Source organism: Falco punctatus, assembly GCF_963210335.1.
Source record: "Falco punctatus genome assembly, chromosome: 3".
In the NCBI taxonomy this organism is placed as follows: Eukaryota; Metazoa; Chordata; class Aves; order Falconiformes; family Falconidae; genus Falco; species Falco punctatus.
The window spans coordinates 80,286,524-80,299,292 of NC_137582.1; the positions used below are offsets into that span (position 1 = coordinate 80,286,524).

The 12,769-nt window shown below is 38.4% G+C and overlaps 1 protein-coding gene across 2 annotated transcripts in view; it reads left to right on the forward strand.

The window, feature by feature from the left end:
• COBL (cordon-bleu WH2 repeat protein) overlaps nucleotides 1–12,769 on the forward strand; it is a 264,865-nt gene that overhangs the window by 101,779 nt on the left and 150,317 nt on the right. For both annotated transcript variants that reach the window (XM_080379027.1, XM_080379028.1), the window contains exons 5-7: nucleotides 2,547–2,753; nucleotides 10,967–11,177; nucleotides 11,912–12,140. In XM_080379027.1, the coding sequence (XP_080235153.1) occupies nucleotides 2,547–2,753; nucleotides 10,967–11,177; nucleotides 11,912–12,140 (647 nt within the window). The remainder of the gene's footprint in view (nucleotides 1–2,546; nucleotides 2,754–10,966; nucleotides 11,178–11,911; nucleotides 12,141–12,769) is intronic.

Here is a 12,769-nt window from a genome sequence, read left to right on the forward strand (position 1 = left end):
TGACCCCAAGCAGTGTTGTACAAGGTCTATTACAGCAGAATTGGCTGTAGAGAGTACTTAAAAAGCGGCCAAATAAAAATTGTGCTCCCATTTCAGAGCTGTAAATTGGTATTAAGGTGTCTGACCTTGTTCGTTTGTTCCTTCAGAAAACCAGATGCAGCATTATGTTATTACTAGGGAACAAATAACATGGGTAGCATACTCCCTATTTGCTTCCAGCTTCTTCATCAGCTTCAGAGTTCAGTTGCTCACTTCTCCCTGAAGTTTAAAGTCTCTCCAGTTTTAGCTACTTTCAGTTTCATGTTTATTTTGTTAACATTGCTTCATTTCCTCTATCTTGGTTCACAGTGAGATCTGGAATTTACAAGTCCAGGTAAATCATAATTAAACAAAACTAGTTCTGCCAGGCTCAGGACACTTGTCTGCTTCTCTTCTTCCCACCCTCTTTGGTACTTTGTCAGGAGCACTGTATTGGAATTATCCCCCACATTATAGGACAAGCTTTAAGGACAAAAAAGAAAAGCTTGTTTTAAGAAACAAGTTGATGTGAATCTCTGTAGCTATTTATATTTATGCAGTTGATGTTATAAGGGGCAAGAACTTCATAATTTGTAAATTAATCTGAACTCCTTCTATGTGGCACTGTATGATTGTAAAGCTACATAAGTATGATCTAGATTTATGCAAAACTCGCATGTCTCTCACTACCTCCTTCCAAATAACAATGTAGCCAAATGTAAAGGGATGTGAGCAGAAGATTAATCCCATTTTTTTAAATTTTTTTTAATAGACAAGTAAATAAAGTAAGAGTTTAGTTCAGACATATAGAAAGTCAAGGTACTTTGACAAACAATAAAGCCTTGAACTTTTTATTATCACCTCCATGCAGAGGAGTGTAGGAGCTGCAAGTTAATGACTGATCCTGCATGACTCATTGGGTGTATATAGGATAAAAAGTGAATGTTCAGGGGAAGTTCCCCATGAAAGAGGAATTGCTGTATGGTAGTAAATATGGCAGAAGCTCTCCTTGCATATTTGTAGAGAATGCTGTTTGTTACGCACATGAGAAATGAAAGGAAGTATCTGCATCACTGTTAAATTTACAGTGTCCTGCTGAGGTCTCAGTGAAATTTCATTTTCAGAGAGCAGTGTAATGATTTCCTGCAAGTTGAGACATGCCATAGAAATTGTTTGTCAAATGCAAATTCTGATTAAAAAGTGTATAAATTTTTTTTGTGGTGTGATGCAGCTTTTACTTTTTTCTCTGCCAGGAGTTTATATTGGTCATCCAAACTGTATGTATAATCTTTTTATCTGTGAGAATACAGGTTGTCTCTAATGAAAGAAGATTTTGGTTTAGTATTAATCCTGTTAAGTTTTTAATTCCCCGCCTTTGAACACAGTTTTGGCCTTGGCTGATTCATCCACTAAGCTTTGCAGACTTTTAAGGGTTAGAGTGCTTTTTCTCTACTTTTCTTTTCTGGGTCTCTCTTTAATGTTGTTCGCAGGGTGAAAACGATGTGCAGAATCATCATCTCTTCTCTTCCTGCAGCCTAAAACCAGGCAGATTTGAAAATGCAGGCATGAAGCCTGGGTAATAATTTCTCAGTAAATATTTTACTGCTTTTCCATCTGTTACACTAAAATGTGACTTAAACTAGGCATAAATCTAGTCAGAAAAGGTCACTGGGATATTAATCATCAGAATCCTCTTAGACATGTGCTTGGTATGAGGCCAGCTATTCAGAAGTTTAACAGCGCACATATGTTTCTTATCTGTCTGGCAGCTTGCCAATGAAGTAAACTGAGTTTGTGATGGTTTTATCTCTCTGTAAAGTACACTGCTTGTTTGGTGCAAGTTCATGCAGCTTTTCTGTACACTGCACATGGTGCATAACCTGCTATTGAAGAATGGGTTCTCTTCAGGGTGCTTTCAAAGAGCTATAATCTCTATAGTGTTGCATGGTAAGAAGTGATATCGTTCATGGTTGACCTTTTCATAGTGTTTCCCTATGAAGTATGTCGAGCCAGATTTAATACTACTTACTCAGAGCAGAGGAAGAGACCGTATTTCAAGTAGAGTAATACTGTGGAACCCAAACATAGCTGAATGAAACCTCACCCTGTTTCTACTCCTGCCATTCTGACTTGGAGGAAACATTCATTTATGTAAATACAACTCTTTCTTGAGTCAAGTCTGGACTGGACCCAGCATTTCTGTTTCTCTCTTCATAGGAGCATGCTTCATACTCAACAGAATAATGATTATTTCATATCCTAATTATGGAACTGATTCATCCTCTGGGGCATGGAAAGCAAACAGTAGGAGTGTGCATCATTAAAAAACTAGCATAATTTTAAGATAGGAGGTAAAAATAAAATGCAACTCCATTGAAAAGTTTTGTGATAAAAGAAAAATGGCTTGCATTAGATAAACTTTTTAAACAATCTAAGATTATGGCTGAAAGAACATATTTTCATATTAATGTGTTAATTTCTTGCAAACAAAGTGTAATTAATTTTTTTTCTTGCCTTTATTTCTCAAGGAGAAGAATGAAAGCTCGTGCTCCTCCTCCACCAAATCAACCTTCTGCAGCAAGTAGAACTCACAGTGAGCATAAGTCACCTGCAGAGACAGCTGTAATTTCTGATCAGAACCTTGTGAGCATGAAGGAGAACATGATAAACAGATCAGTGGACTTCACAGTCATTTTGCCGAGTGGGGTGGAGCAGAAGAGCACAGTACAAGGAAGGTAAGACTTTGATTAGTTCATGGTTTCTTAGGCCCTCTGTTCCCAGTGGGATAGTTGCTCATATTAATGCCTGCCTTTTTGAGTTGATGGGGTTTCTCCGCCATGCTTACCTGTGCATTTTAGGCAGTTGTACCAGATAGTCCTGAGCGCCATGTAGAATGGACCATCTCTGCTGGGGCAGGAAGGATTTAGCAACTGTTTTGTCCGTTTTCCCCATGGTCACTCTCAGCACATGTATAGGTCCGTCTCTTCCATGTAGTGCCACTGGTCTAGTCTTAGGTTGTATCACATCTCATAAAACAGGGGGGTTTTGGTGCAGTGGAAGTAGGTGCTGCTTCCAAACAGCAAAATCCAGACAGTATGCCTGTCTGAAGTCGTGGCAAGAAGCAAACTCAGAAGATGAATGATGCATCACATTCAGAGATCCTGCCTTCACAAATACATTGCAGTTGTGTAGACAGCCAAAACATCTGGTATTTAGGAAGCCTTTTCTATATAAAAGAGAGAGAGGTTCTCCTTGTCACTGAGTTCAGTCAAGGACTAATTGTATAGGAAAGGCATTTTTGAGATCATTTTCTTCACCATGGGAGCTCTTCCTTTTCCTCATCTTCTCAGTGAAACTTTCCAAAAGAGGGAGACTTAGCTTTAAGAAAGAATTTGGAAGAGTTTTAAAAATATATTAAATACTATGGTGAAACTGTGGCAAACAATGGTGTGATCAGCAGTGATCAAGAAACTGTAGAGAGTGATAATACTAGGTTGGGAGTTTATGTAGATGCCTGTTGATAATTCAATGTCTGCGCTTATTTTACATTTGGGGTTTGCAATAGTTATTCTTCATTCCTGTAAAACTATTCTTGGTCTGCTCTATTAGCCAATTTTGACTGTTTGTCTAGTACTTACTTTGATGGCTGAGAATGTGTCCAGCAGCATGTAGTGTCTGGTACTTCATTCTTCCCCCTACTTTTCTTGTAGAAATTAGTGTTTGCTTAGCTGCTTCCAGGAGACCAGTGCAACTTGTGTGAGTCAGCCCCAAAGCCAGAGTGATGTTAAAGATTTTAAGGGAAAGCAGTGCTTATCAGAGTTCTCAAATTACACATTTAGTGATGGAGTTTTTATGAGGCAATTTGGACTTAATGAAAGAAAGAAGAGGCCTGGAAAGTAGAGCAGGGCATGAAACTCACTGGCCGTTAGATCCCAAAGAAAGGTGGTATTTCATTGGCAAATGCAAGCCGCGTGGGAGCTAACAAGAGACATGCAGCATTTTGTATAGACAGATACAGAACTGCAGTATGGTTAGAAACTATTTTCTTTTCCCTCAAAAATAACCCAATCCTAAAGCAGACACTCCAAGAGTACTACAAGTGTGGTGTTTTAATGTGACCTTTTGAAGAACATAAAAGCTACAAGCAGCAGAGAACAAATGGAAAATGGCTGTAGAATAAATATTTTGTCTCTCGCACAAGTGATTATTATCACTACCATTGCTATTAATTACACTGAGATGGAGCATTTTAATTATCAGAATCTTTAGTTTGTGGACTAAAACCTGAAATGTCAAAAATTAAACCTTAGATGTTTCTGTGGGGTTATTTATGCCATCTACATTAAGCACTCTAAGCAACCAAAACGTTCTCTTCATTGTTCTGTCAAGGTGCTTCTCTCCATTGTATGCATGACAGGTCTAGGCCCCTGATTTATTTCTGTATGTGAGCACTGGTTATGTTTTTAGGGTTGTGGAACACAAACAAGAAATGTCAGGAGCATCTGAATTTTTTAGGGGATGAACTGTCTTTAGTCTCCAGGTTTGGGTGAAAGCCCAGGCTTTTTTGTCTTTTTTGCATTGGTTTGACGCTGGGAACTGGACAGCTACAAAGTACAACGATACTCAGAGATAGATATTTAATGATGAAGATACTAAAGTAAAAAAATGTTTCATGTAGTTTGAAACAAGTGTGGGAGCCAGTGCAGGTAATAAATTATTTTCCCTGTTCACTCTTTTTATCTACAGTTTTGTCAAGGAAGGACATTTCAGACAAATTCTGCTGTTGTTTGTACTGCTATAAATCTTCAGTATTTTCATTGCCATCATTAAAAATGAATTCTGCAAAATCTGTTTTTGAGTACCCTGGGGAAATAGCTTTTCTGTTGCAGAAAAATTTGCAAAACCTTGCCCTGGGCATCATCATAATGAAAAATCATTCTGTAATTTCAAGAAAGCAGTTCACAGAGCAATGAATACACTAGAGGGTGTTTGACAATATAACTACTGTAGTTAATTAGTATAACTTAAGGTTATTATAAATGAACCAAGTTAAAAGTCAAAATTACCTCTTTCAGTTTGTTCATTTGTATGTAAGCAAAGCAACTTGTTGTTAATTTTACTTTGTTACAGAAAGTTCCTATAAATATGAGCAAGAGGGCAGAAGATTCTCATGAAATTTTCTTGAAAGATAGTTTAAGAAAAAAAGAAAGGATGTGCTATTTAAAGATATTATATTGGAATCTGGAACATTTAAATAGTTGTATTTATAAAAGTTAACTCAAAGTGACAGTCTTTTTCTTTAAGAGTTTATTGCCGTCTTATAATGCATAATTTATTCCAGATTTTGGAAATACGTAGTGCAGATTTTAGGACAAAGTTGAGTCCTTAAGGAGTGTGTGCAGCAATAGAAGTATTAAAAAACTGTTTTCTTTTTTGAAATCATTGGTCCCTGTGAACTCTGCTGTAAAACATGTAAAAGTATTCGTGAAAAACTGTTAGCCTTCTTCCCCCTTGAAAAAGGTTATAAAATACCCACCAATTAATCTATATTTGTACTGTTGCATGAGCACTAACTGATGTGCTGAAAGGGTAGGCAGAGTGTTGGCCATTTACACACGATGTGTATAGATCTGTAGTAGATCCACACAAGCTGTTAGCAGGTCTGACAGAGGCAATGGCTAGAAAGAAAGTGGCTTTAGAGAGAAAGAAAATAAATGGAAAAACTCACAAGAGTTGCCGGAAACTTTTTGTTTGTGATTCTCACAGGTAATACTTTCAATGGGTAACCTATAAATAAAGAGATCCTGTGTCTGTCTTCATTCACACTGACACTGAGGAGGACTTCCTGATTAACACAGATACAGACATTTATTGTCAGCAGCTTGAGAAGTCAGTAGTATTTGAAATAACACTGCAGAAAAATGATGAAGCTAAATGATGTTTGGTTTGGAGTTGTCAGCACATGGATGACCAATAAGTGGAACAGTAGATTGGACGGTTGTTGCTTCTGCTGTTATCTTAAATGTTACAAAAGTTGTCACACAGAGCAGGATACTAGAGCAAATAATAAATTAGCTGAAGGTGTAGCCCCAAACTCAGAGCTCAGTGCACAGTATGTTATATGGAGCATAAAACTAATGTGAGAATATTTCTGTGCTGACACAATTCTCGGTGAAAGACTTCTATAGTGATATTAATTGTGGATTTATAGCTCAGTATATAGAATGGTGTCTCAAGAAGGACTGAAGGTGCAAAATCAGCCCAGGTTGGTAAAACATGAAAGAGGTGGTGTTAGAAGAAGATGAACAGGGCTCATACAGCAAAGGATTAAAAAGGAGCTTAACTAATTACTAAGTAGGGGTCAGGTCAAAACTACAGTAGTTCAATGTAGGCTTTAAAAAAAAATCTTAGTAGAAAAATGTGCAGAATAATTGATGTTGGAAGAGGCCACTGGAACTTAACTGCTCTAACTCCCTGCTCAGTGCAGGTCTCACACAAGCAGGTTCTTCCAGGCAAGTTTGAACAACTCCAGGGAGGAGGTTTCTGAACCTCTCTGTACCCCTGTTCCAGAGCTTGACAATCCCCGTGAAAAAATGTTTCCTTGCACCTAAATGGAATTTCCTGTCTTAGCATGTGTCTATTGCCTCTTGCCCTCTTGCTTTTCACCACCAAGAAAAGTCTGGCTCTGTAAGCCTACCAGTTAGTACTTACAGACAGCAACAAGATCTCCCTTCACCCTCTCATCTGAAGGCTCAACAAACCCAGTCCTCTTCTTCTTCTTGTGTCATCTTGATGTTCCTTTGGTGAACTTGCTCAATTATGGAAAATAAGACCCAAATACACATGAGCAAAATAAGAAAAGAAGTAGTAAGCATTCGTGGGTATATGTTTGTCATGCTTCCTGTACTACTTCTGATGCAGCTTGCTATTTAGTGTTTACATTTCTGGTTGTGTCGGAAAGTTTCTGATCCTTTCATAAAGTGTGTTGGAGCGTGAGAAAATAATAACCAACTCTATTTTCTGTTTTAAAATGCAGATAGTGAAAGTGTCAGAGACTTCAGGTCACCCCCTTTCACTACTGTTTTTCTTTTCCAATCAGTTGTCACTTCAGAGACTCACATTAGTGTGTTTGGCATTGACCTAAATAAAGAAGATTCCTTCCTTCTGTTTGAGATATTTTTTAATGGGCATTTGTAGCATAAAAGTAGAAGGTAATAGGAAAGTGAATGTCATTTGATAGAGTACGATTTGATTGATTATCCTACACATTTTATTTCCTAGATGTACAAGGCTGTATTTTAGAATGGATTTCTCTTTGTGATCCAAGGAGGTTAGGTTAAACCACAGCCAAAACAACTCTGGTGGTTTCTGCCTCTTAAACTATAGATGCCTTTGCTGCATTTTGCTGGTGAACAACAGGACACAAGTGGTCTGACACGCTCAAATTTGATCAGGACTTCAGTCTGATAAATACTGCTGATGTAGTAGTTATTCTTTACTGTTCAGAATTGGTGTTAAACATCAAACAGCTTAGTAGCAGAGTATCAGGACAGAGACAAAGTACTGTCTTTTGCTAAGAATAGTTTTCTGGACGATCTTACCTGAATCTTAAATTGGGTTGATGCTCCGGTTTTATTTCTGTGCTCTGGTATTTGCTTATCAGTCATTGATACGTGGTGTCTGTCACAGTGTTTGGTCTCTCCACGCAAAATTTCAGCAACATCTTATTAAAATAAGAGAGTATTTTGTTTATTAGCTGAGTAGTTGAGAGAGCAGGAGACATTTAACTTCTTCATTTCAGCTTTAGATTTAATTTATGATTAGAACCACCTGAATTTCAAAATAGAGTATGCTTTCTATCAGGTCTTAGAAGTAGGTTAACATAAAGTGCAGATATGTCTGGAACAAGATAGAAGCGAAGACTCACTCTGCATCTTCCAAGAGCCGTATTCAGCTCAAGGTTAGAAAGGAAAGTTAATCTCAATTAGGAGATGGCTCAGTACCATTCTCTTGCTTTGTTTTTGTGGCTCTCTTCTCTGTGTGGCATATACATGGAGTTACTTGAAACAGAACTCTCATTTAAAATCAAGCTGAACTGTATTACAGTTTAGAAGAAAAATTCTTCAGGTTGGTGAAAGAGAAATCTGATACAAGAATAACTTCATTCCAAGGACTTCCCAGCTCCCATACTTCTCTGGAAACACATTAATTTTGCATTTTGTTTGTAGAATTCCTCTGATATATTCTTTCCTTTTTTGTTGTCGTTTGTTTTCTTTTTTGTTTTCTTTTGGTTTTGTTCCTTTGAACTATTTTGGAAATTATTTTCCCAAATGTACATTTTGGGAAGTGCATGCTATTCACTTTGAAGTTATTTCAAAAGCTCCACAGATACTGCTCAATTTATACCTCTAAATGGTACAGATGAAGCCTGGGGATGCTTTTCATGGAACAGTTGTGTATTCTGAGCAGCATGGCTCCGGATGGGTTGTTCCTTAAATGTGATACTTAACACACACCTGCTCTGTAATCAGCAGTAAGATGAAACCTCAAATTTCGCTGGATTTTTAAATTGGTCATTGTCTGGACAAGTGTGTTCAGTTTGCATGATTACAACTTATTTTCTCGGATGGTGTGGATTCTAACCTTGTTGCAATTGTGATACTGTTTCTGCTGAACATATTTCGTAATTTCTGTGGAAGGTGCACAGAATCAAAACCTGTTCTTTTGATAAACTGTGTATTTCTTTCAAAATCCCTTTTCAAGTGCTGTGGTTGGGGTTTTTTTAAAGCGTTTTTAATGAAATAGTTGATATGAGGCAAGGTAACTGTCCAAATTTGAATGAATTATCACAATATTATGCACTACATCAGTATATTAGTGTTCCACTTTAAATAGACATGTCTAGCATATAGAACACCAGGTATTGCGGTTCTGCCAGGTTATTTGCTTTTCTCTTAAACAATAGTAATAAGGCTGAGGAGGGAAAAAACACATGCAAATTCTAGTTTAGAAGAAATATGTCTGCCTGATACAGATCTCAGTTTGTCTGTTTACAGACTGACACTTTTTAAAATTCTCACTGCAGCACAGCTTAATGAATGTTAATGTATTTTCAATATTCATATTCAAATATAGGTATAGGTGGGGTTCTATAGTTTGGATGAAGTAGGTATAAATGTTTCTGTTGGTTTGTGGTATATTACAGTTGAATTGAACATGGCTGTGAAATACAGATGTTTGCAACTTGAGGAAAGTGCCAGAATAAGTCATCATGAAATGACCTGATACAGTTTAAATTTAGATGCTACATGGTTCTATTTAGATGCTCTCTGTGTTAGCAGTTACCACAGTGCTCTATTTTTCTGAAGCCTCCTTTACATATGAACAACTTCTGTTTTCCTTGTTTGATCTTCAGTCATCATCTTTTCAGTCTGTTCTTTCAGTGTGATCACTTCTATAAATTTTCCACGCTTGCCACTTTTTCAGCTCACACTGTGTAACTCAGTTGAACTTGAAATAGGTTACTGTAAAGCAAGTCCTTTCTCATCTCTTGTGTGGGAAGATCTGTCACCTACATATTAGTCTTTTGCCTTTTAATTAAGGGATTGTTCTTGTTTTCCGTTCTTGTCTTTGCTATTAGCTCTCCAGGGTTCTTCAAGTTCTTGAGCAGTTGTCGGCAAAAAACATAAACTTAGAAAGAAGATGGGCAGCACCCCCCCCCCGCCCCGCCCCTGCCCCAAGTAGCTTCTTAGATGCCGACAGCTTGCAGTTGAAGTGCAATTCTTGAGCTACAGATGTAATGGTGGTAGCTAATAACCTGTGAAGGATTTAATTTTCTTTGAATTTGCTTGCATTTTGAATCTGTTTTTGAATACAGTTTTTCTAGTTTACACATTAGAAGAGATGCCAATTCCTTTGGCAAATGTGCTGCCTGTGCACTTATTTTCACTTCTGCTAGAAGAAAAATATCCCATATGTATGACAGGTTTCAGGTACAAATGGTAATTTTTTTCAAGTTATATTGTTTTGTTGATGACAGAAACTAGTTTATGAAACCAGAACTTTTCAGAAACAACTAGTTTTAAAACCCATGTTTTCTCTGATTCTGGATGGAATTTTAAGGAGGAAGGTTGAATAAAAGGAACCCTTCAGTGCCTTGGTAGAAGGGAATTTCTGGGGTGTGGAGGAACACAGTTTGTATCTACTGTGTGAGGCACTATCAAGCTCCAGTGAATGTTGAGTTATTGACACAAAGTGGAGTACCTCCATGCAGAGGCATGGCATAAGAGGGGTGGTGACTGTTTCTTTTTAACCTCATGGTTTAAGTATCACATCTGCAATAATAGTTATTGATAATGCAAATACTTGAAACCAGATGTTTTTATATAGGGTTACTATCCTGACTAAAATAAATATGGAAGGGATCTCTTGTACTTGGAAATATTGCTGGTATCAGATGGGTTCAGGGAAAGTTGTAAGCTGGAAACAAAAATATTGTCTACCTTTCATTGCAGATTTACATGCTCCTTTTTGAGTTGCATTATGTGATGGTTCAGGTCTAGGTATAGTTTATCTTACTATGAGTGCATCATTTATTTATATCTTGTCTTCATGTTAAGGAACAGGGTTTGAATTGGAGAATCTAATGTATGGATTTAGCAGATAAGCCAAGAGCGGATAAAGTGCATCTTATGTTTGTTAGTGCTATTATTGGCACTGTTGTCTGCCTTATAATGAACAGTTAATTGCCAGCTCATAAACATACTGAAGTGCAAATATATGTAATTCCTAACATTTTATCTGATCTGTTTAGCATTTCAAAGCATTAGCGCTGTTCCCTCCCAAAGATAGTTAACTAGTGACACATCCACAGTTTCCATTGTCTTTTTCTCCCATATGAAAACTGAGGTACATTTTTAGCTAATGGTGAATGTCTTCTTCCCTGCAGTAAAGCTGTGATGGATCTGTTGGTTGATTTATGCAGCCAGTATCGTTTAAATCCATCCCAACATAGTCTTGAACTGAAGTCATCAGGAACTCAACAACCTCTGAGTTACAAGCCAAACACTTTGATAGGAGCACTGGATGTACAGACAGTACTTCTGAAGGAGAAGGTTCCTGAAGAGAAGACAAAACGTCCTCTGCCAAGGGTCCCTGAGGTTGGTATGCTGTAGGGCTAAAATGGTGTGATGAAACATCATTTCATTCCTATGCTTTCAAGCAGTTCATTCAGTCTTGGCATCTTCAAACCAGATGGGAAAGGCTTGGGATTGACTATAACCTGCTTAACTGATTTACATTCAGACTGGTAGGTGCAGTCTGAACTCCTGCATTTAGACAAAATGTTACGTTGCCTGTGGTTGGACAGATGGAAATCTGGTCTTATAAAGACCCTTGATTGAAGACGGGGGTGACTGAAAATTCCAGTAGTGGCTGAAATTAGGGTTATGGGGTTGTGTGGAGATAGACAGGGTTTTGGTGGTTATTTTGTTTGCCATCCTTATTGAAGATATGCAAGAAGACTATTTGTTAATAAATGTGTTTCACAGTAATGTGAAGATTAAGCAGTAGCCATTTTCCAAATGTGTTTGCTGAAATTATTATTATTCTGAATCAGAATAGCTGATTACACTGTCATGCCTTTCAGAGTAGTACTTGTAAACATTCACAAATTATGTCAGCCTCTGATTCCTTTTCTTTGTTTGCCTGTTCTTGTGAATGTCTCGTTAGTGACAGGGGAGTTCCGAGATATTTTTTTTATTTTTTTTTCTAATAGTATTTTTTGCAATAGTGTGCATGTGGGATAAGTTTGTCTAGGAGGAGTCAAGACACTACAGAAGTCCCCATCTTGCCATCACAGAGGGAGGGCTGAGAGTTTGGGTTTGTTCTGCAGAAATCTGTGAGGCTGGTAGTGAACTACCTGAAGACGCAGAAGGCTGTGGTTCGAGTTAGTCCAGAGGTGCCTCTCCACAACATCATCCCAGCTATTTGTGAGAAGTGTGAAGTCAGTCAAGAGCACATTGTTCTTCTGCGAGATGGCATCACTGGAGAGGAGCTGGAACTTACCAAGTCATTGGAGGAGCTGGGGATAAAGGAGCTGTACGCCTGGGACAGAAAAAGAGGTGAGCTGATACTGAAGGTGGTTGCTGCAGGGTTAGATGACATGCCAACAATATTACGGGCAACTTAAAGGCGTTTGTGCTCTTGTTCCTTTGTGGCCAGCTGAAGCAGTGGAGTGAAAACTCAGTCCAGAGAGCAGCATGGGTTTGTTCAGTGAGCCATGCCCAGAGTGGCAGCCAGGACAGCAGTGTGCCCAGCTGTCCCAGGCTGCTCTCGGGCCCTTTGCCAAGCTGGGCTGGCCCCTGGCAGGGCGCAGGTCGGCCTGGGGCAGGGCAAAAGGAGGAGCTTTGCTACCTCCTGGAGCTGCTGTCAGTACAGGTATGCATAACACTGGGGCCTCGTCCAGGCAGAGCCTGTCACCTATCTGTGCTGTGGGTTGGAGAGAAAGAAAGAAGAGAGATGCCATAGTTATGGCAGCTGTGAAAGCTGAGAGGCAGAGGCGACAGACCAGGGCTTATGAGAAACAGACTGTGGATAGGTTCAGAGACGGTTCCTCCAAAGATCAAGATATTGACAGTTTAGTGAAGATATGCTAAGAGGTATTTGTATTTAAAATTCTGTTCTCTTGTTTATTCACTCTCATTTTCTGTTCTTGTAGATGATACTGTAGCAGCAGTTTCTTGGACTTGAG